Here is a 23,679-nt window from a genome sequence, read left to right as displayed (position 1 = left end):
GATGGGTGGGGAGGCATTTACTACTCCCTAAGTCTGTCATTAAGCTGTCAGATCTCAGCTTAAGAAAAGGTGATTGAAAGAAATGTTCTGAGCTTCACGGTTCTCACATGAAGTGATTTCATACCAGATGCTGGGAACCAAAGTTTGAATGTCCTGTGGCTCTCTTGACATTATTTTTAAGCAGGGAGAGCCAAGTTTTTAAACATAAGTAGGAATGCTGAAAATTGAATCAATAAGCTGAATTTCTTTCTTTCTTTTTTCTTAATAAGCTGAATTTCTAAGACTAGGTAATAACCTTAAGTGGTCTCTACCTCAAGTGATAGAGCCACCAGTCCTTGTGGCCCATGTGCTTAGTCCTTTCTACCATATTTCCAAGGTCAGGAGTATTCTGGCACAAGAGATGCAAACAAATAAGCACTCTTCTTACAGAGCCTTGTGGGAAAACCCAAGGAGCATAGGCATACTTCTGTGGCTACAATGCTACTTCTCATAGACATTGAGGTTTGGGTCACTGGCAGATAATATATGCTTTGATATTAAAGGCAGGGGCACACATGTTTATGGGTAACATGCACTCGGGTAAGGAACACATTCCATAAGATTTTATAGTGCATTCAACTGAACCATTTAAATTCGAACACTACTGTAGATAAAGCTTTTTATAATGCTTTAGCAAGATAAAAAATCACATACCATATGAAATTCACCCATTTAAAGTTAATTTATATTTAAATGGGAATTTAAATATAAACTGAATTTCAGTGGTTCTTAGTATATATTCGCAGTTGTACGACCATCACCACTATCTAATTTTAGAACCCTTTTAGCACCCCAACAAGAAACCCCATACCCATTAACAGTCGTTCACAATTCCTCTTTTTCCCTAACCCCTAGAAACCACTTACCCACTTTCTGTTTCTGTATATTTGCCCATTCCGGATGCTTCACTTAATTGGAATCATAGACTATATGGCCTTTTGTGTCTGGGTTTCTTCCACTTAGCAGGATGTTTTCAAGATTCATCCATGTTGTAGCTTAGATTGGTACTTCACTCCTTTTTATGACTGAAAAATACTCCACGGTATGGATGTGCCACATTGTGTTTATTCATTCATCATTTGATGGACATTTGGGTTGTTTCTACTTTTTGGCTATTATGAATAATGCTGCTTTGAACATTTGTGCAGACATATATTTTCAATTCTCTTGGATATATAGTTAGGAATAGAATAGCTAGGTCATATGGTAATTCTATGTTTAACATTTTGAAGAACTGCCATAGTGTTTTGCAAAGTGGCTATACCATTTTACATTCCCACCAGGAATATATGAGAGTTCCAGTGTCCATATTCTCATCAACACTTGTTACTTATATAGAGAGAGATATAAAATAGCTATGCTAATGGTGTGAAGTGGTATCTCATTGTCATTTTAATTTGCATTTCCCTAATGATTAGTGATATTGAGCATCTCTATTTTTTATTTAAATTCAATTAATTAACATATAGTTTATTCTTAGTTTCAGAGGTAGAATTCAGTGATTCATCAGTCTTAAATAATACCCAGTGTGTTGAGCATCTTTTCATGTATTTATTGGACATTTGTAGATCTTCTTTGGGGAAATAGCTATTGAGATCCTTTGTCCATTTTTAAGTGAGATTATTTGTCTTGTTGCTGAGTGGTAGGAATTCTTTATACATCCTGCATACGAATCCCTTATATAGATAAACAGCAGAATATTTTCTCCCATTCTGTGCACTGTCTTTTCACTTTCTTATTGGTGTCCTTTGAAGCAAAAATTATTTTAATTTTGGTGAAATACTATTTTTCTTGTGTTGTCTGTGCTTTTGGTGTCTTATATAAAAAAACCACTGCCTAATCCAAGATCATAAGATTTACAACTTTGTTTCTACCAAAGAGTTTTATGATTTTAGCTCTTACATTTAGGTCTTTTATCAAAATAACTCTTATGTATGTGAGGTAGGGTGTAAGTTTATTCTTTTGCATGTTGATAGCCAGTTGTCCTAGCACTATTTGTAGAAAGACTCTTTTTTCCTCCACTGAATTGCCTTAGTGCCCTTACTGGAAATCAATTTACCATAAATGTAAGGGTTTATTTCTAGATTCTCTGTTCTCTTGCATTGATCTATATATCTATCCTTAGGCCGGTACCATTTTGTCTTTATGACAGACTATAGCTTTGTAGTATTTTTTGAATTTGGAAACTGTGAATGCTCCAACTTTGTTCTTTTTCAAGATTGTTTTGGTTATTCTGGGTCCTTTGTGTTTCCATACCGATTTTAGGATCAACTTTTCTATTACTGCAAAAGATGTAGCTGGGATTTTGATAGGCATTGCACTGAATCTGTGGATTAATCTTAATAGTACTGCCTTCCATCCATGAAGATGGGATGTCTTCCATTCATTGAGGTCATCTTTTCTTTCAAGGATATTTTATAGTTTGCATTGTCTAACACTTCTTTTGTTGAATTATATTTAAAAGATTTTATTTATTTATTTATTCATGAGAGGCACAGAAAGAGAGGAAGAGACGTAGGCAGAGGGAGGAGCAGGCTCCCCATAGGGAGCCCAGTGTGGGACTTATCCTGGGACTGGTTTCATGCTCTGAGGCAAAAGCAGATGCTCAACCACTGAGCCACCCAGGTGTCCCTCTTTTGTTGAATTTAAGTATTTTATTAGTTTTGATGCTATGATAAGTGGAATTGTTTACTTAATTTTAGGATCTTTCCTAACATTGATCATGAATCCTACAACCTTAGCTGAACTCATTTTTTTTTGTGAATTCCTTAGAATATCTATATAAAGTAATACCATCTACTAATATAGTTTTACTTCTAACTCTATAGATAAAGTTTTACAAGAAACATAAGTCATTTTTGAATAAGAGTATTGGTTCTACTTATGTAAGAGAATGAGGAGGTAACAAAGAGAACCAGCGAAGAGTCAAATTTTGCTCTTCTCTCTAGTCTTTGAATGGATGGACTCTGACAGTATTTGTTGGCCTACCCAGTTGAGGCTCACCTTGCCAAGATTGTAAGATTGTGTGTGTGTGTGTGTGTATATATATATATATATATATATATATATATATATATATATAAAATCTCATTTCTAACCATGTAAGTCAAGCAAGGATATATACACAGGTGTTCCTTGAGTATATCCACATGTATCATTATCTCCACTATGGCAACCCTTATTATTCTGGTGACTTTAGTGCTTGGCTGAAAGTATGTGGCAAAAAAGAGGGAGAAAACCCAAAGCAGCATCTGCATGATATGCCCAAAGGTCATGATGTTACCTGGAAAGTGTACCATCATGGTTTGATACAGTGTTCTACACTGTTTGATACAGTTTATGGTTTCATCTTCACAAATTCAATTTAGATGCAATTTTATTTTTCTAAGTTCAGAAATTTGGATTCTGGTGTTCGTGACGCCTGGTCAGAATCTGAGTATATCACCAGTCACTTGATTTGCCCCTATGTTACGGGCTTAGTATAGCAAAAAATGGGATGGGACTGTCATGAAACAAGTAAACTTACTGTGCACAAAACAAAACGTATGAACAGCTTTTTCTCATAGAGCCATTACAACTTTCAAGTATATGTGGATGCTACTGTACCACCTCTTGTATTGATCTATTTTAGAGAGGCTCTTACCTTTTAGATTAAATATGAATTTTGCAACTTGAAGAATATGTATTCTTATTTGTCAGTCTGAAAGATAATATAGCTGAGCTAAAGCATAGCAGTTTATATTCAGATAAATTGGTGGGGGGGGGGATTGTCATTTAGAACCTATTTCTAGCAAGCAGCCCTTCTGCATAATAAGTGTAGTCTGAGTTTGTCAGAACAACAAAAGCAATTGACAGTCATGAGAGTGGAGAGGGCTTTCAAAAAGTGCTTGATAAATAGTTTGAGGTCATTAATGTCTAGGCTAAACCACTCACTGGTCTCCTTGAACTAGCCTTTTATGATTATAACCAGAAATGTAAATTTACCTTAGCTCATTCTGTTCCTAGCTAGAAAAAATAAAATTAGGACCTTCACTTCTTTTTATTTCATTTGCTGCCCTAAAAACTTAAGCTTACTTTGCTGGGCAACAAGAGGCATGTATCCCATTCTCCCTTTTGTGTTCATAAGCTGAGGGAGGTTAAGTGGATCCTAAAATCTGATCATTGATCAGATTCCTACAATGAGATTACTTTCTCTCACTTACTTAGATTCCCTGCCACTCCAAGAGAACCTGACTGAATTTAGCAAAGGAAACTCCTGAAAATAGATGTTCAACAAATAGATGATGTTCTGGACCTCATATAACAATCACCTTTTTATATTTGTATTAATGGAAAAGGGACAGGGCCATGGGTAATCAGAGGTCTTAGTTTTAAAATCCAGGACAGGGACATTTTGGAGGGTTACAACTTGAAATCATTTTACCTGAACTAATAAGGATTTTAGTTTGCATTTTTTGGGCACTCGCAGGTCAGAGCATGATGTAGAAATAGAAATGTTCCTGTGTTTTTAAGTTGGGCTTCAATGCTGTATCCTTGAATTTTTAGTTGCGTTCTGACTAAAGTTTTCTTGGGGCAGTCTGGGAGATGCCACATTACCTATTTGCCTTGGTTTCTGCTTTAGAATGCTGGTAGCTTTTGAATTACACATTTTGTTTTTGTTTTTGTTTTTTTATCCTCTATAGATGATCACAGTAGGGTGAAGTTAAGACCTTTACCAGGAAAAGACTCTAAGCACAGCGACTACATTAATGCAAACTATGTTGATGTAAGTCAGAAATGTTTTTATAAACCTGTTTCTGATAATTAAAGAGTGCTACAGAGACTGTTGAACGTGTTTTAATACTGCACGGAGCTTTTACTAAAAACACAGCCTATTCAATAGAGAAGGCACTTGAATTATTAACAGGTCTGTGATACTGCTTTGATCTTACTTTGTGCTGTGTCATCTTTGAAGGGTTACAACAAAGCAAAAGCCTATATCGCCACCCAGGGACCTTTAAAGTCTACATTCGAAGATTTCTGGAGGATGATTTGGGAACAAAACACTGGAATCATTATCATGATTACGAACCTGGTGGAAAAAGGAAGAGTAAGAGCATCTTGGCTTAATATCTTAATCATGTACCTTCATTCAAAAACTATTTATGAAGCACCTGGTGTAGGGTAGGAACTTGACGAGGTATAGAGCGTTAAGGAGATGAAAAGCATCCTCTCTTGCCCATATCTTGCTTGTGGTCTGATGGGAAATAGCTGAGCAAGAGGGAATTAAATGTGGCAAGAGGAGTGAATAGAGTATAGAGAATAGAGTATAATGCCATAGAAGGGATAGATGCATCCTCTAGGACTAAGATTTTGTAAAGGAGCTAATATGTGAGGTGAGATGTGAACAATGAGAGAAGAGGAGTTACAGAAGGACCTTCTAAGAAATAGAAAGCACAACAAACAGGGAAGTTTGAAGAAACACAGTGTAGTGGGGGAACTACTGATAGTGGTGGGGGTGACGGAAACACTGTTGAAACACCTTGACCATCATTATGAGAACCTTTTCTTTTAAGATGATTAATATTTTAGAAGTCACTAGATTAGGAGTTTTTTTTTTTTTTAAGATTTTATTTATTTATTCATGAGAGACACAGAGAGAGAGAGAGGCAGAGACACAGGCAGAGGGAGAAGCAGGCTCCATGCAGGGAGCCTGATGTGGGACTTGATCCCGGGTCTACAGGATCACGCCCTGGACTGAAGGCAGCGCTTAAACCACTGAGCCACCAGGGCTGCCCAGGAGTTTATGTTACATGATGCGAATTTAGGCTGGAATAGATGCTAAGTCTCAAGTTCATTACTCAGAATTACTACATCTTCACCTTGACTGTGGAGTCCCCGTCTCACCTTTGGTGACCCAAGTTTTGTAAAATGAAGATTTTCACTGTTAGGAGACTCTCTTGCAACTCTGGAGGCAACACAAACCTCCTAACATAGTCAACCATATTTCTTACCAGCCTAATATAGGTTTCTTTCTAAGTACATTCTTTTGAAAGATGGTTATGATACTAGGTCCATTGCTTAAATGATCTTGCCCAAACTTGTCCCAAGGTTAACCTCTTCAGAGGTATGTCAACCGCTCAGCCATTGAGCCCCTATGTTCCTTTTTCAGTTCAGCTACATAATGACATTACCTGTTTTAAAGACGCTGGGAATCACATGACCAACAGTACAATTGTGGCATAAATTGCAGTTGGAACTGACAACGTTTTCCTCTTTGCAGCGAAAATGTGATCAGTATTGGCCAACAGAGAATAGTGAGGAGTATGGAAACATTATTGTCACACTGAAGAGCACAAAAGTACATGCCTGCTACACCGTTCGCCGTTTTTCAGTCAGAAATGCAAAAGTTAAAAAGGTACTGAAGGAATATGGGTGGGCTGCCGGGGCATTTCTCTCTAAACTTGTATGAAAATTACTGTACAACCAAGGCCAATTCTCAGAACCAACTTGGCTTTAAAAAAGTATTTTTAAAAAACATTTTTTCACAACCCATTTGATTGACATCAATGTATGCTGTGAAAGATGCTGGCAAAGCACATAATAGAATTTAACTGGCCTGATTAAATGCTTTAATCTCCTCATGAAGGCTTCATTTAAAAAAAAAAAAGAAGAAAGAAAAGAAAAAGAAAGAAAGAAAAGTACTCCTAGGTTTTGGTGACCAGCAATGAGAACAGCATCTGTTTGTTGATTTAGCTTTCCAATAGCAAACTTCTGACAGTTTTAAAGCATTATTTTCCCAATGTGTGTTCCAAGGAATGCTGACCATGCAAGATGCTTGCAAAAATGAGATTCTGCTATTTAATAAGTATGGAAAATGAATACTACATAACATGTATTCCCCTTTAGAAATACACACAATGCACACAAGTGGTCAATGCAAGTTAAGAAACCTCTTTAACTTGTTTTTGTCTAGTGTTTCCTAAGATGACTCAACATAACCCTTTACTATACGATTGTTAACATCTGATTTCCACACCTGATGAAAATGCTTTCAAGATATCTCGATTTCTTTTGTTCAAAATCTGCTGTTCCATCAAGATTCATGGATCATTACAGCATTACTAGGAACTCTAAGTAGATGTTCATTAAGAAAATGTAAAGTAATTGCTCTATAGAGACTTAAGAATGGTGGTTGGTTGTAGCAATGGGAGTAATTTTTTTTTTAGTCTTGTACATCTTTGAGAATGTGATCAAACTAAAGCCCTCCCACTTCCCAGAAGAATGCACATTCACATTTATTCAAAGTTTTACAGACAATTTCATTGGCTCCGAAACCCATCAGTGATCCAAGACTAACAGTCTTTTCTATGTGTAGTCCTTTCCTAGAATGGCAGAAGTATAGAAAAGTCAGGTAGCACTGTATTTATGTGTTCTAATAGAGATGTTAGCTGGCTTAAACTAACCAATAAGCAGCTTATATTTACAAAGCCCATTGCTCATGGAAACCCTTTAAGTATTTAACATCTCCCACTTTTATTTTACAAACCCACTAAAGTCGGAGGACGAAAGTCAAATAGGAACTTTAGGTAGTCAGTGCAACAGGAGAAAGTAACTGAAAAAGAGGAAGAAATAGGGAAATGAAAGTTAACAGAAGATTTCAGAAATCAAAGCCATCAAGCTTCTGAAGCACAAGGCCAAACACCTCACTTGCTCCAGTGTTGACTGATTAATGACCTTGAGTCATCAAAAAAATATTAATTTTCAGACTTTATAAGTTTATTGGTTATAAGAAAAACATACAATAGCAAGTTACCTGTTTGGGGAAATTTTTCATCCAAAGTAGTTAAAATGTAAAAAAGCTCAGCCACTTCAAGAAAACTACTTTGAAAAATTCATTTATGAAAGTGACAGGTAAATTTATTATTGACTCTGGAGATTGAGAATCACTTCCTGGAGAATGTACAGCAGCCACCAGCACTCACTCAGGCTCCTGAATGGCCCACCGTCAGATGACATCAGATGAAAGCAGAGGACTGCACAGCCTCTGAGGCTGGGGCAGAAAGTCAGAATTGAGGCTGTCTAGGCAGATTACAAAGTTCTTGAGATGCTTCCACATCCAAAAAAAACTGGTATGAACTGTTCATTCCTGATGTAGTCTTAAACCATTTTCTCTCCTAGATGCCTGATACTCCCCATCTAGGTAGTGTCTCCACTTAGGGCAGGGGACAGCCGCCAAGGGGAAAGTACCTGGCTCAGGAACAGTAGTTAGAGCACAGGAAATGGAAGGCTGTGTTTCCTATATCCTGACATTACTTTTATCCAGAATGCCCACCATCTGCTTAAAGACCTCTTTTTTTCACCTTTTTCCTAGGGTCAGAAGGGAAATCCCAAGGGTCGTCAGAATGAACGGGTAGTGATCCAGTATCACTACACTCAGTGGCCTGACATGGGAGTCCCTGAGTATGCCCTCCCGGTCCTGACCTTTGTGAGGAGGTCCTCGGCAGCCCGGACGCCCGAAATGGGCCCTGTGCTGGTGCACTGCAGGTGGGGCCAGCACCCTTCTTTTTCTCTCTTGTGCCTGGGATTCAACATGTGGAGTGGGCACACATGGAGGATGGGCCTGCTGGGGCCCTGCTATGTCTGATTTAGAAACTGAGTCTTCCACTGAAAACTGGGACTGGTACAATCTATGAGGGTTCTGCTATTTGAGGTTAAAACAAAATCTTCTCTTAGAGGATGAATCTCCAATTTTTGTGACATCTAGTATTAATAAAATCCCCATTGTTTACAGGGATTCTTTAAGTTGCTTCTCTTACCTAGAAATCTGAATTTAAAACACAAGTTCAGAGCTTTCTACACTAAAGAGTTTGAGATTTTGTTTATGGCTTTTCTGTAGGGGTCCTCTAAATAAAATTTATTGTAGGAGTGAAAACATTTTTAAGTTTTTAGTTGATATATTCTCTGAAAAAGACCTTTTTCAAAGCACTGGGAAAGCCTTCAATAATGACTTTTTTCCTTTTTTAACTACCTTACACAACTTTAGTAGGTAGTTTAGAAATACTTTTATGATGTTTCATTTATAATTGCATTTTTGGCTTTTTTTTAACTTTGGTGTTCAAATAGATACTGCCTCTTCCATGAGGTTATGTTGCAGAGCTGTGTGGCATTTTCTAAGCATTTCTTCTGGGCTGCAGTTCATAACATGCGATCACAAAGCAAGTCCGTGGCAGATGTTGGGACCCGACTCCTGTTTAAAACCCCATGAAAACTACATTATTTTGCTAGCCCATTAAGGAATCGCTAAAAAATGAACATGAAAGTCTGTCAGAGAGCTGAGCTATATCGATGGAGTAGTTGTGTGAGATGGGGGAACCTACTGGGGGATTCTGACAAAAGCGCCTTGTTAGTACTGCAGAACTCCCATCTTCCTGACTGTTGTGTTGTTGCTTTAACAGAAATGAGGAAATGTGAATAAAAGAGGCCAGATTTTGCAGGTGTGCCATTCTGATTCCATACCGGGCTGACTAAAGGAAGGCACCCCTTGAGAAGAACTTTCTGCTACTCAACAGACTAGGAAGGTGTGCAGAAAGGGGGTTTATTGAAAGCACAGAAAGGGAGCTCCTAGAATCACAGAGAGTTGGGTAGCCAGCCACAAACATAGATGTCAAGGATACAGACTTCCTACCTGGGGTCTCAGCAGGCAGGGTTCTGGTGTGGGGATGGCTCTGCCAGGAAGGACTGCTCTCTGACCTTCGTGTCAGTGGCTTGAGCAGCAAGCAAGGCTGAAAAAGGAAATACATGTGCAACATTTTACTCCAGCTCCTGTGGTATTTATAAAAGGTATTTATAAAAGGCTTTGTTCCCCATCAAGACTCGTGAGGGTGGAAAATGTCCTAATAAAGTTTTTGGATGCCATCCACAATGAATAACCTGTGTCAGCTCTCTTAGGTTATCTAAACTTGAACAAGGGTATTTCTAAGCCCACTCGATATTTAGATGGTAATTTTTCCAGTCCACAGTTAATGCTGGACACAATAGAGCAAGAGGTAGCAGCTGAGTGTCTTCCTTTCTTCCAGCGCTGGTGTGGGCAGGACAGGCACCTACATTGTAATAGACAGCATGCTGCAACAGATAAAAGACAAAAGCACAGTTAACGTCCTGGGATTCCTGAAGCATATCAGGACACAGCGTAACTACCTCGTCCAGACTGAGGTGAGGAGTGGTTGCAGGTGCTTTCAAGAGATTCTAGCATGTGCTTTATTTATTTTTTTAAGATTTTATTTATTTACTTATTCATGAGAGACACAGAGAGAGAGGGAGAGACATAGAGAGAGAGGCAGAGACACAGGCAGAGGGAGAAGCAGGCTCCATGCAGGGAGCCCAGTGGTGGGACTTGATCCCGGGTCTCCAGGATCACGCCCTGGGCCGAAGGCAGGTGCCAAACCGCTGAGCCATCCAGGTGTCCCTAGCATGTGCTTTAAAAGAAAGCTGAATGGTACTGGGGAGAAAATTCATTCTCCTAGGGCTCAAAGGAATTTACAGGTTTGAACTGGAAGCTATCCTGACCGTGAGACTATCCTCTGACTCACAGTTTTCCATTTCTGTGTGGATCTTATATGTGATTTCTCAGTAACTACACCAACACTTAGGAGGCAGATATAGCTGTATCTAAAGCTGTGTTTGATGCTATGGGGAATTAAACATGCTATCTGGCCTGAAAAGTAGCATGGTTCTGAAAGCCTTCATTAAATACATTTCTCCACTGCTTGCTACATTGAACCTATTATTTTGGGCATGATACAGAAATAAGTTATGAGGAATAAATAAGTAAGTGTTGGAGTGAGCCACCTAGCTATAAATGCTTGAAGGAGTTCACGGGGAGGTCCCTGTATGAAGAGTTGATCTGAGGTCAACTACATGCCTTGGATAGACGTGGCTGCCCCTTACCAGCTCTCCCATACTGTTGTCCCTTTTAGGAGCAGTACATTTTCATCCATGATGCCTTGTTGGAAGCCATTCTAGGAAAGGAGACTGAAGTATCTTCTAATCAGCTGCATAGCTATGTTAACAGCATCCTTATACCAGGAGTAGGAGGAAAGACACGGCTGGAGAAACAATTCAAGGTAGTGGTCTAAATAAACTTCCTTGGTCAAAAGGCAAGAAGTAAAGAAATGGCTTGAGTTTGGGGGTCATACCTTTTTGGCATGAATGTACAGACTAGAAGGGATTACCATTTGTATTTGTCAGATGTAATGGAAAAAGAATAAAGTTTCAACCTGAGTATGAATTGTTGGGATCCAAGTAGACAGCACAGTGTTATATTTCCTTCTAAGCAACTAATGGCTTAATCTGAAGGTAAATATCGGCAGCTCCAGGCCACAGTGATCTAATACTTTGAGTCAGTCACTCTAGTCTAAAAAAAAAAAATCCTCTGTATTTTGTCTGAACTAACTTATCTTACCCTTAAGAATGATTTATTTTTAGGATGGTATGTCAACAAATAAGCTATTTGAAAGACTATCAGATAATTTTAAACTAAAAAAGAGATGCTTAAGGCATACTAGAGAGAAGTTAACTCTCTCAAAGGATTCTTCCTTTGCTTGGATAAGGGCATGAAGAAGTTTAAAGGCAGTTAAGGTTAATATGTAATTAACTGAGGGAAAGACAAAAAAAAAAAGATTATAAGGACATTAGAGCAATTAAGATCATTAAGAGTGCAATCTTTTATTCTACTTTTAAGCACTGTCCCTCTAATTACTAAGTACTTTCTTATTAGTCTCTCATTAGTCTTTTAAATTTTTTTGTGTTATTCTACACGTAATTTTTCATTTTGTATCAAGATAAAAAGAATGAGGTGAATCTGTGCAGTTGTAGTTTTCATGGAAAAACTTGCTGTAGATTCTAAAACCATCATTTAAATACATGAGACTGCCAAGCAAATGGAGTGGAATCTATTTTTCATTCCATAACAATCTTAAGTTTCTAGCTCTCTTTTCCTAGCATCCTAACTATTAGAAAAACCATTTGAGGTAATTAATAATGAGGACATTGAATCTCATTTTAAATGTTTAAAATTAATTCTTAAGAAATTATGGTACTTAATTTTTTTTAAGTCCTACCTCTTTTATTTCTGCAATATTTGTTTCCACATACTTTGATGAATTTCTTTAAAGAGATCTCTTCATTCCACTGGAAACTAGGTAATTGGTTCTTTTGTAGGTACTAACCACTTCAAGAACTTAAGTAGAAAGAAAAAATGAAAATTAAAAACTTGAAAACTACACCCAGGACCCTGGACAGTAGAATGGAAGCATTTGGAGGTCATTTCCTTATGTTAAGATGGACCCTTACCCCTAAAAAAAACGCCAGAAGATTGACCATAGTGTTCCACCAAGCTACGTAAGAACAGGAAGAGTAACCAACTACTGGTCTACTTATCATGACATTAGAACAATGTTAGTTTAGTTCAACAGAAATGTCCTGAGAATCTAGGAAGTTAAGTTCAAGAAACAGGATTAGCTCTTAGGATCATAAAACAGTTTTTTCTAGTATAGACCCACCTGAATCTCATGCCTGTGAGAAATTACAGAAGACCGATTCCAAAAGTGTGACATTTTCAACCCAAAAATCCAGATCAATTCAATAAATACCTACTGCCCACATTGAACCTGTTACCAGAAGCCTATGGCCTGATAGTAGAAATAGGACAAGCATATATGTGACCACTACTGAAACACAAAAGTATATTCTTCAGGATAGAAAAATGTTTTTGCTCTTCACTAATCCGATTTTTGGGGAAGATTGTTTGTTTGTTTATTTAGGAGAGAGAGAGAGAGAGAAAGCACACACAATAGAGTACAAGCAGAGGGAGGAGCAGACTTCTTGCTGACCAGGGAGCCCAGTGTGGGACTCAGTCACAGGACCCTGGGATCATGACCTGAGCCAAAGGCAGATGCTTAACTGAATGAGGCACCCAGGTGCCCCAGAAATCCGATTATTGATAGCCTTTTTTTGCCATATCATCAAGCAAATGCTATCAATTATAACTCTGTCCTCTTGTTTCCCAGGTTTACTGAGATGTAACTGTTATATAACATTGTATAAATTTAAGGTGTAGAAAGTAAAGACTTGATGCTTGCATATATTACACAATGATTATCACAATAAGGGTAGCTAATATGTCCACAGATACACCTTTGAATGAAAGCTAAAATGTTGCTTTTCTTTCAGCTGGTTACACAATGTAATGCCAAGTATGTGGAATGCTTTAGTGCTCAGAAAGAGTGTAACAAAGAAAAGAACCGAAACTCTTCAGTTGTGCCATGTAAGATCTTAAAATCAGTTTGACTTGGTGGTTGAGTGTGTTAGTATTTTTCCATTGAATTTAATGTATTATGTAAAGAGGCAGCTACTACCAAGGGGAATAGTTATGCCAGGAAAATTAAGGCAGTTTGATCAAACTAGGAAGGGTGCCTGTCAGTGCCAGCAAATTGCTGCATCAGTGTGACATGAAGTCTAGCTTCCGTTCACCTCAAAATGCAAGAATTATGGTACTTCTACATTTGAACTAAAAAAAAAAAAAAAAAAGTAAAGCCATTATCACTGTGGCACTAATACTCCCAGAAAACTTGAGAGTCTCAGGTTAATCTGTACAACTGGAATGCATTATTACATTATTTTGGCTATTGAGATCAAGGCACTGTGGGTGGGTGGGGACCTTTGTATAAATAACTCAGGACCCAGCAGAGGATACGGTGGGTGTGCTACAGACACAAGCATTGGTGGTCATTGGAGAGATTATCTCTACTGACAAAGGCCATTGTTTCCTAAACATATGAAAAATATGGATAAGGGAATGGCAAAAGAGCAGAAGTACAATGTGTTGGTATAATTGTAAGAATATCAAACCAGGGCCAAAAATTATCTGAAATCCTCTGTCATCTCTGCACAGAGTGTTCTCTTCGTGATTTGCTGTGAAAACCCCTCTCACAGTAAGATTTTATTCCTCTAACGCCTCTATCCTTCTGGGAATGTGCAGTAGAATTCCATTTACATTCTGCCTTAGCTGACGCTTTAGCTTAGTTAAAAAATATAGGTAAGTTTTAAAATGAAAGAGGAGCCAGGGAAGTAGATTACTCACCAAGTGAATCTCAGAAAGCAGTATTGGTTCTAATAAGGCAAATGTGGTGTTTTTGTTGTTTTCCATATGATAGCTGAGCGTGCTCGAGTGGGTCTCGCACCGTTGCCTGGAATGAAAGGAACAGATTACATTAATGCTTCTTATATCATGGTGAGAGTCAACAGTTAATTATAAATAAATTCAATTAAACTAAAAGGTGCTAAAGAGCAGATAACCACCTATGTGGCTGATTTCATTTTTCAAATAATTTCTCGATGTGTAGTATAAAAATTAGATTTCTATATCTGGTGACCTCTAACAAAAGACTTCTTACCGGTGGGGGTACAAAAATACTTTAAGAAAACTGTGTGCTAAGGAATTAATTTCATTGTTAATTTCACCCATCTAGTGTTTGAATAAATGCAGAAATTGCTGTTAAGTAAAAACAGCAGGGGTAACTAGAAGGGAATTGTACGTGGAAAGAAAATTATCTACACGTGTTAACATATACATCTAAAAAATAGCCAAATGTACTGACTGCCTTTTTCAATTGTTTTAGTGTGGTCAAAACAATGCTGTCTTATTTCATGAACATATTTTACTACCACGATGTCAGAATAAAATGTTTGTAACTGCTGATTTTCCATCTTCCTAACTGAAGGGCTATTATAGGAGCAATGAATTTATTATAACCCAGCATCCTCTGCCACATACTACGAAAGATTTCTGGCGAATGATTTGGGATCATAATGCACAGATCATTGTCATGCTGCCAGACAACCAGAGCTTGGTAAGCAAAGCACATCTGCTATATATTAATGAGCCTGTGAGGCCATAAGCATAAATCATTTTGATACCTCAGCACAGGGCTCCACTGTCTGTATGTGCTAGGGAGGGCATCTAGACTTCTCTCATCTTCAGGTATGAACAGATTCCTTTTGTATTCTTAACAGTTACTGTCCCTGTCAGTTCCATTAGTTGATTCTCTGATGCTATACATGGCAGGGCAGTAGAAGGTTTTGGAACAGGTCCTTTTAGTATCCTCATTAATATGACCTAAATGTGACCTCTCAGTTGCTGTATGTCACATGTGAAAAACAAAATAGCAGCTAACATTTGAGTACGTAACCGTGTTTACATGTATTAAGATGCTTTAGTCCTCTCTACCCCTTTATAACACAGGTACTGTTATCTCATGGAACCCCTAAGAAAATTGAGGGAAGTAACTTGCCTAAATACATACACAAATAACTGGAGGCAGGATTTGAACTTGAGTGACCTGTCTTTTAATCCCTTTGCTATGCTGTTTGTCCCACTGCACGTCATAGAAGGGTTTTCCTACCCTCCCCAAAAATTTATATCAAAAGTGCTAATTAAGTATCATTATTTCTCCCCCATTTTATAGGCAAAGTAGATCCATTACAGGGAAGGAGATACAGAAAAACTATTTTGTTCCAATTTAAAGGTGCTTCTAAGACCTTGACAGCTACAGTCCCTTTCTCTCCTCCCTTGAGTCCTTCCCTGCTGTGGTCTCAAGACTATATAAAAGAATGGTGAATGAATTTATCAAGATAAGCTTAAGTTTCAGAATTAGTTGAGTGTTCAGAAGTTATTACGTGGACATGTAAGCCCACAAAATAAAAAGAAAAAAACAATGAGGAGCTGCTTCTAGAAGTATCAGATTAGTGAATTTTTTAATCAAGAAAGAACAGCCTGTGATTGAACCCCTAGTCTTGATGACATGCATTTGACTGTGTGCCCAGTCAGTAGGAACTTCTTCACTTTGTCGCATTTTGCTCCAGCTTCAGAATACCAAGACTGCTTCTGTATGATAGAATGGCAACAAAATTGAGAATCTTAGCTAAAAACTGGAGTGTAAATTTTCAAATTAGCTGGCAATAGGGGTCTATTCTGTTTGGCATGTGGAAATTGGAGGCATTTAGGGTTGTTAAAACGTTCATTTGTTGGATGAGTCAGTATTTTGTTATTGTCACTTAACACAGGACAGTCACCAAAAGTATCTACCCACAGGCTCATTTGTAGTGGGGAGGTTGGACCACCTGAGTCCGTACATGTTCCACAGACAGTGAGGACAGTGAACTGCCCTGGAACAAATCACTTCCATGTCCTGGGCTAAGGGAGACCTGGCTACAACCCTGCATGTCTGTATCCCCAGCTCCGGGGTCGAAAGATTTGTGAATGCATCGTTTTCCTAAAAATGTAGATTCTTTTTATTTGCTTTCTTATTTATCACTGTTATAACTTTACAAGACCATGATTCTGTGACTAGCCCCAAGTCACTGGTTCTGAGCTCAGAAAGCACTTTTATAGATACAAGCATCTTTACTCTACATATATATTTGTAAGCAGAATAACCACGAGACCAGAGCTCTTGCTGAATTAAGGAGCAGCATGTATTTTTCATAGTCTTTGAAGATAATCTGTTATTCCCTAGTTTGCTATCTGTATTCAGAAGGGTTTTTTGAGGGTGTTTTTGTTTTTAGGGTTTTTTTTTTGCCTTTCTTCCATTTTTATTAAAATTCCTTTGCCAGTCAGGCCAATTTGATAATTTACAAATTTCTTAGAGGTACATAATGTTATTCTCACTTTTCAGATACGGAATTTAAGGCCTAGATCAGTTTATTCAGGATCACATCCAATCCTAAATACTATGCTTATTAATCTCTGCGTATTGATTAAATTTATAGGCTCTATTCATTATTGCCTTACATTTTTAATATGTTAAAAGGGTCTGACTTCCATTTCCTTGGACAAAATGTATTAAAACCCCTGACAGTTACAGACTTCTTTTGTATAGACTAAACCCAATTGCTAATCTGTTTCCCCTTATGCTGAGCTTTAAAAATAAAAATGTACTTGGCAATAAGCTATATTGAAACTTGAAAGGGTGATAAGTCTTATTGGACTGTTGGCTCATTTCTGATGCAACAATGTAAGATTAAACAAAACCTTCTTTGTTTTGAACATTATTCAGAATTATTTCTGACTTCACTAGTAGTATCTAAGCATTTTCAGGAAAATGCCCATAGAAATATAGACATGCCAGGCAAAGTGTGCCATTTGAACTGCTTAGAAAAAGAGACATGGCAGTGGAGGTCAGGGGTCTTACTCTGATCATCGTATTTATCACAGTCTCCAACCTATGTACCCCTTAACTTTTTCTTAGGCCTCTACAGTTTTCAGGGATGGAATTCAAGTACCACGCCTGAATATTTATTTTTAATCCTAAAATAGATGAACATTTAAAGCTTGCCTGATTCAAGGCTGAAAGACTTTTTCTGTGTTAATCTCCTTTTGAAACCTAACATGGATAGATTAACTTTTCTTTGAAAGAGTACTTTGTACTTCGTGCCAACATAAGCTTATTTATGCATAACCTCTTTCTAGACAGGTTCTGCTGTTTACCATTTAGTAGCAGTGTGATTTGAGACAACTTAATGGACTTCTCTGAGTCTTGATGTCCTCCCCTGTAGGACACATGATAAAAATGCCTTACCTCACTAGCAGATTGTAAAAATTAAATAATGATGAAACTCCTTGGCAAACTGCTAATAATCAACTGTAGAACTGTTTTCATAATCCATAGGAAGTAAAAACTAGGATGTCTTGGTTGCTTAAGCAATTGTGAAATAATACACTAACTCCAGTGGAGAAATATTCTGTAATCTATCATAGAAAAAAAAAAAAAAGGTCAGCTCTAGATCATTTAATTTTAATATATCACCTCTAGAGGGAGCAATTTTGTTTGCTACAGTGACCTAGGTGGAAAGTGCTAGGAAATGGTTATTATCAAGGATATTTTAGAATCACCACTGAACTTGGCATGATTAGATGGTGACTCGGGAGGTATGGGAGATAGCACACGTGATATATCAATTTGCAAGAAAATTCAAAAGCAAATGTTTGACAGCACTGCAGAGGAATTTTTTTCTTTGGGGGGTTCCCATAGGCAGAAGATGAGTTTGTATACTGGCCAAGTCGAGAAGAATCCATGAACTGTGAGGCCTTTACCGTCACCCTTATCAGCAAAGACAGACTGTGCCTCTCTAATGAAGAACAAATTATCATCCATGACTTTATCCTTGAAGCTACACAGGTAACTTAAACCTCCATTCCTCATTAACAGCCATACATGGGCCCCGCATCGTCTTTCTAAGTAATAATAAAGTCACTTGCCACCCTCGAGACAGGCCTACGCATTTGAGTATGACTTAATTTTAAATATGTACACTTCCCTTTTTCCTTCCTTCAAATATTTGCTTTTTCCAGCTGGGTAGGTGAAATGTAACAGTTCCTCTTATTGAGCATGCATACAAATAGGTCTGTTGACCTAATTATGAAAACAATATACTAGAGCTCAATATTCTCTTTGCCACCAGAAATGTAAAGCTTGCAATGTGTTACAGAAGATAATAGACTTTTTTTTTAGTAAATGACATCTTGAAAATGGGGTGGAAAAGACAGAAGCTATCTTATATTAATAATTTAGATGCTCTAACCCTTTGTCTTTTTTCCTTTAAATTTATAGATAAGACAGAATAGGATATTAAGTCTCTTATAATTTATTGTCACTTAAGATTGTATTGTCCCCTGAACAAAACAGGATTCCACCATCATGACTTGGTCATTTTTTAAGGACAAGCACTCCTCCCTAGTATTTAGCATTTTTCTTTTTATCAGCCCCAGTCTGTCATTCTTCAGTTATCTCTAATACATACTTTCTCAGGAGCGAGTTCTAGTCACCAGATTACAGGAATAAGGAAATAAAGGATGGGCTGTGACTTGTTGTATTGGTTATAGGATGACTACGTCCTAGAAGTTCGGCACTTCCAGTGTCCCAAATGGCCTAACCCAGATGCCCCCATCAGCAGTACTTTTGAACTTATCAATGTCATCAAGGAAGAGGCCTTAACAAGGGATGGCCCCACCATTGTTCATGATGAGTATGTATCTATTTCTTAATTTTAAAATTCAAATATTTTTCTTGTTGAATTGCTAAGGGAGTGGAAGGGGAAGACAGACTCTCTCGCTTGTGGCCTTTCTGTGTTACCAATGTGTATAGGTGCCCGTTGCAGATGTGTTTGCATTTTAATGTGTCAGACCTTCCCAAGGCTCCAGATATTCCTGGAGGGTAGGTTCTAGAAAGGTGAAAGCACTATACCAGCTACAAAACTAGACTTGGCAAGCTTTCTGAGGTTTTATGTTTTAAAAACAATAAGTAAGCAGAGAATTTAATTAACTATTTATATTAATTATTTTTAATCCTTACAGTGAATTTCAGCCAACACTTATTAAAGAAAAAACTTTTTAAATATGGTTTAATTGATTAGGAGCGAGAAAGTTACTATTAATGATTAATCTAGAGTTTACAATGTGTTTTGAAGTTTAAAGAATGACTCAGAGAATAATTTGCCTCTAAGCATCCACATGGTATTCAAACCTAGACACCTTCCTCTCTAGTAAGAGGGAAAGAATCATAGGTAAACTTTATGGTATTTAGACGATATAATACAAACTTCATGGCTGGGATTGACCTATAAATCAGTTGTGTAATCCCAGATTGCTTAGAATCTCACAAGCCTTTAGCTAATATGGCACTGATTATAGATCCTCATTTTTCTTTTTTTCAAGATTTACTTATTTGAGAGGGCATATGCATGAGTGAGGGGAAGAGCAGAGGGAGAAAAAGAATCTCAAGCAGACTCTGCACTGAGCACAGCCTGACTCGGGGCTCCATCCCATAACCTTGTGACCATGACTTCAACCAAGAGTCAGATGCTCAACAAACTGAGCTACCCAGGCACCCCCTATAACCTCATTTTTGTTTTACTTCCAAGGTAGCTCCTTTGGTCAGCAAATTCTCAGTGCATCCATATGTTCATTAAATTAGCAACTACTTTGGAAGCATAGATATTAATCAATTTGAAAGTAAAGTTTATTGTTAAGTCTTTCATTTTTTTCTGAACTAATGCTGCATGAAGTGAACACTGACTCAGTACCTGTAACCTCAAATCTCAGTTCCCTTGTACTTGAAGATGGACATATTGTTGGCTGCTTCCAAAGAATTTTATGTTCTTTTTTAAGGAAATAACGACTATTTCAAAATGTTGACCCGACTCTTAATTAGATTAAGATTAGCTTTAGTTAAATACTCTAAGATGCCTAGAAACATTAAAACTGCCCCAGTGTTTAAATAGCATAGGCAGCATCAAAATAATTGTTACTGCTCTACGAAAATTTGGGGTATGCAGTTATAGTATACAGTTAGGACTGCTTCTAGAGTTTTTTTCCCCACTAATCTGTATTAGCTATTCAAATACCTCTGTGCTTTGCCAGCTTCTACCAATTCAGACTGAATTCTAATGCTGCTGTCCAGTTCTGTGACTGATTTTACTGGCATTTTGTCTTCAATTCAGTAGTGCAGTTAAACTTATATTTCATGGTAAGGGAAGTGAGAAAGAAAAAACTAGCAACTTGTTAAACTATTTAAAAGAACTATTTGATTCATTTGTCTATATTCAATTTGGGGGTATATTGTCTCATTCAGTGATTATTTTATGCCACATGCTGAATATGTCACCTCTGAAATTAATCAAATGTAGCTTGTTCTTAAGCCTACAAAAGAAAAGAGCAAATTAATTCTGAACTAGATCAGCACATGCCCACATAGTGAGCTGGATTAAAAGCCACCTGAAGAAACGTGTTCCTTCCTTTATCCACTCTTTGGGAGATAAGCAATTCTGTAGAAATTACTTTTCCACATTACTCAAGCAAATTTGAAATTTTTAAACAGCTGCTAGCTGTAGTGCAATATTCTGAACACCAGTTAGTTTTCAGTTTCCATCTTACCTACTTTTTGCACTTCTAAATATCCCTTCCTGGTAGCCTACAAATACCTCAAAATTTAGCACATCTAAAACCAAGCTCCTCATTTTCCCAGCCTGCCTCAGCCACTGAGTTGTGCAAACCAGAAACATAGGAAAGTCCTCTTGGTATGCCCCCTCACCTCCACATCTAACTGGCTCTGAGTCTTATTGATGTACACTTTCCAAATTCCTTTACAATCTGGTCAAAACAGTCCTTCATTGAATTATTTCCTGCAGGGCACCTTGCCCCTGGAAAAACTATTTCCTTTGAGGGTTTTTTCGGTCAACAGACACTTTAAAAGTCCCTCTCTTTGAAACGGTTCCTAACTCATCCCAAAGGTAATCATGTAAAATCCCTAACAAACATCACATTCTTACCAATGCTGTTCTTGTGTAGCACATCCTATTGCAACTACTTGTTCACAGGACTATTACCCCACATCGCTGAGACCAGCAAAGGTAACTTATTTGTCCCAGTCTCCATTGGGTGAAGTCAGTGCCTGACACGTAGTGGCTACTGTGCTTCAAACTGACCTGCAAATTAAGGATATGTACAATATCCTTAATATGAACTTTCTCCAGAGAGCCTTGTGCCTTACATTTTGTTTACTGTCTTTGCCTACTCAAAAGTAGAAAAGAGAAGGCCTGACTGCTTGCATTTAAGTCAAAGAGTTGAACTTTGAGTGGACAAATTTGGTATTTGGTCTTTACAGAGATCTCTTAACACCTTCTTTTAGGGTTCTCAGCTGTGTGCCAGATGGATGAAGTTTCTAGATAAATGATCTAAGGATAAAATTCCACACTCAAAAGTAAGCTGATTCTATTTGAGGAGAAGCACAGCTTAAAGGCAAACTGCTTTATTCACAGCATCCTATATTCAAGACAGTTTTGTTCAGAGGCAGATCTATAACATTACTGTCAAATTGTTTAAGCAGAGCCTACAGAAGAAGTTTGGAACATAAGCACGGTTTTTTACAGTCTCATGAGACTACAGATTAGATGTTCACTCACAGAAGAACAGTTTCTTGTGCAAATATTTAATGTTACTCACTTTGGAGATATATCTATCACCTTTTTAAATCTCCTAGCAAGCAAGCTAATTCCATTAACAATTCTCAAAGTACTATCTGAGGACTGCTGATTGGGAAGGAGGCAGGGATTTCAAAGGTCAAAACTATTAAAACAAAAAAAAAAAAAAAAAAAAAAACTATTTTCATAATAATGCAAAGATACTGTTTGCCTTGTTCATTCTCACTCTGATGGCTATCATAATGTGTGCCTACATGGTCTTGTGTTTAATGTTTTCTCAGTTCCAGTTTTTGATATAGTATATTGATAGATATAGCCCAAATAAGCAGAAGCTTTTTGAGGAACATTTTCTTTTCATTTAGTCCTGAGATAAGCCATAAGAGGTACAGAAATATATGGACTTCTTTCTGTATAACTGCTACAAAGACACCCACAAATAACCTAATTCTGTTTTTCATTTGAACCTCAATATTACCACACTAGGAGGGTAATTTTAGGATCCCTTCTTCACATATGAGAAAATGGGCAGTGTGAAGCTAATAGAGCCTGTACTATTTGCTACACAAATAGCAAGTAATCAGAACCAGAACCAGCTAACATAATATGTGGGGTCCCATGTAAAATGAAAATACGGGAACTCTTGTTCAAAAATTAAGAATGTCCAGATAAAGAGTCCAGATGCTCACCAGACTTGAGAGAAGAGTGGATGAACTCAGAACCTCAACAAAGTAATAGAAAATACAAAAAAAGAAACAGTAACTAAAATGAAAAAATACTCTAGAGGGAATTACAGCATGTGCACATATGCTAACATTCCCATTATAAGGGTCCCAGAAGGAGAAGAGGAAGCAGAAGGTGCAGAAAACTTCCCTAACCTGGGGAAGGAAACAAACATCCAAGTACAGGAAGCAGAAACCACAAACAAGATGAACCAAGGGAAGTCCACAACAAGACACATAATAATTACAAAGATAGAATTTTTTTTTTTTTAGATTTTTATTTATTCATGAGAAACAGAGAGAGAGAGGCAGAGACACAGGCAGAGGGAGAAGCAGGCTCCATGCAGGGAGCCCGATGTGGGACATGATCCTGGGTCTCCAGGATCACACCCTGGGCTGAAGGCAGCACTAAACCGCTGAGCTACCCAGGCTGCTCAGATAGATAGAACCTTAAAAGAGAAAAGACAGGTTACTTAGGAAGCCCCATAAGGCTATCATCTGATTTTTCAGCAGAAACTTGCAGGCCAGAAGGGAAGTGACATGATGGATTCAAAGTGTAGAAAGGAAAAAACTCACAACCAAGAATACTGTATCCAGTTAACATTCAGAATCAAAGAATAGTTTACCAAACAAAAATTAAGAGTTACTCAACACTAATCCGGCCTTAAAATAAATGCTAAAGACAACTCTTTAGGTGGAAAAGCAAAGGCTGTAAGTAGAAGAAAATTTCACTGGTAAAAACATATATATATATAACAAAGGAAGTAGATCATAAAACTAGTATAAAGGTTAAAAGAAAAAAGCAATGAAAATTATGTATAAAGAATTACAAAATAAAAAGATGTACAATAGGACATCATATACATAAAATGTAGAGGGGTATAAGTAAGATGTTTGAACTTTA

General features: G+C 37.5%; 1 protein-coding gene across 5 annotated transcripts in view; it reads left to right on the top strand.

Moving 5' to 3' along the window:
- The window catches only part of PTPRG (protein tyrosine phosphatase receptor type G), a 705,078-nt gene that overhangs the window by 665,927 nt on the left and 15,472 nt on the right, over positions 1 to 23,679 (top strand). For all 5 annotated transcript variants that reach the window (XM_025456409.3, XM_049097815.1, XM_025456410.3 and 2 more), the window contains 11 exons: positions 4,722 to 4,804; positions 4,994 to 5,128; positions 6,302 to 6,436; positions 8,393 to 8,565; positions 10,098 to 10,233; positions 10,998 to 11,144; positions 13,252 to 13,345; positions 14,235 to 14,311; positions 14,802 to 14,930; positions 18,111 to 18,257; positions 18,962 to 19,104. In XM_025456409.3, the coding sequence (XP_025312194.1) occupies positions 4,722 to 4,804; positions 4,994 to 5,128; positions 6,302 to 6,436; positions 8,393 to 8,565; positions 10,098 to 10,233; positions 10,998 to 11,144; positions 13,252 to 13,345; positions 14,235 to 14,311; positions 14,802 to 14,930; positions 18,111 to 18,257; positions 18,962 to 19,104 (1,399 nt within the window). The remainder of the gene's footprint in view (positions 1 to 4,721; positions 4,805 to 4,993; positions 5,129 to 6,301; positions 6,437 to 8,392; positions 8,566 to 10,097; positions 10,234 to 10,997; positions 11,145 to 13,251; positions 13,346 to 14,234; positions 14,312 to 14,801; positions 14,931 to 18,110; positions 18,258 to 18,961; positions 19,105 to 23,679) is intronic.

The sequence above is a fragment of the Canis lupus genome, chromosome 20 (genome assembly GCF_003254725.2).
Source record: "Canis lupus dingo isolate Sandy chromosome 20, ASM325472v2, whole genome shotgun sequence".
In the NCBI taxonomy this organism is placed as follows: Eukaryota; Metazoa; Chordata; class Mammalia; order Carnivora; family Canidae; genus Canis; species Canis lupus.
Note: the sequence above shows the minus strand (reverse complement) of the source record. Positions and strands in the feature narration are given on the sequence as shown.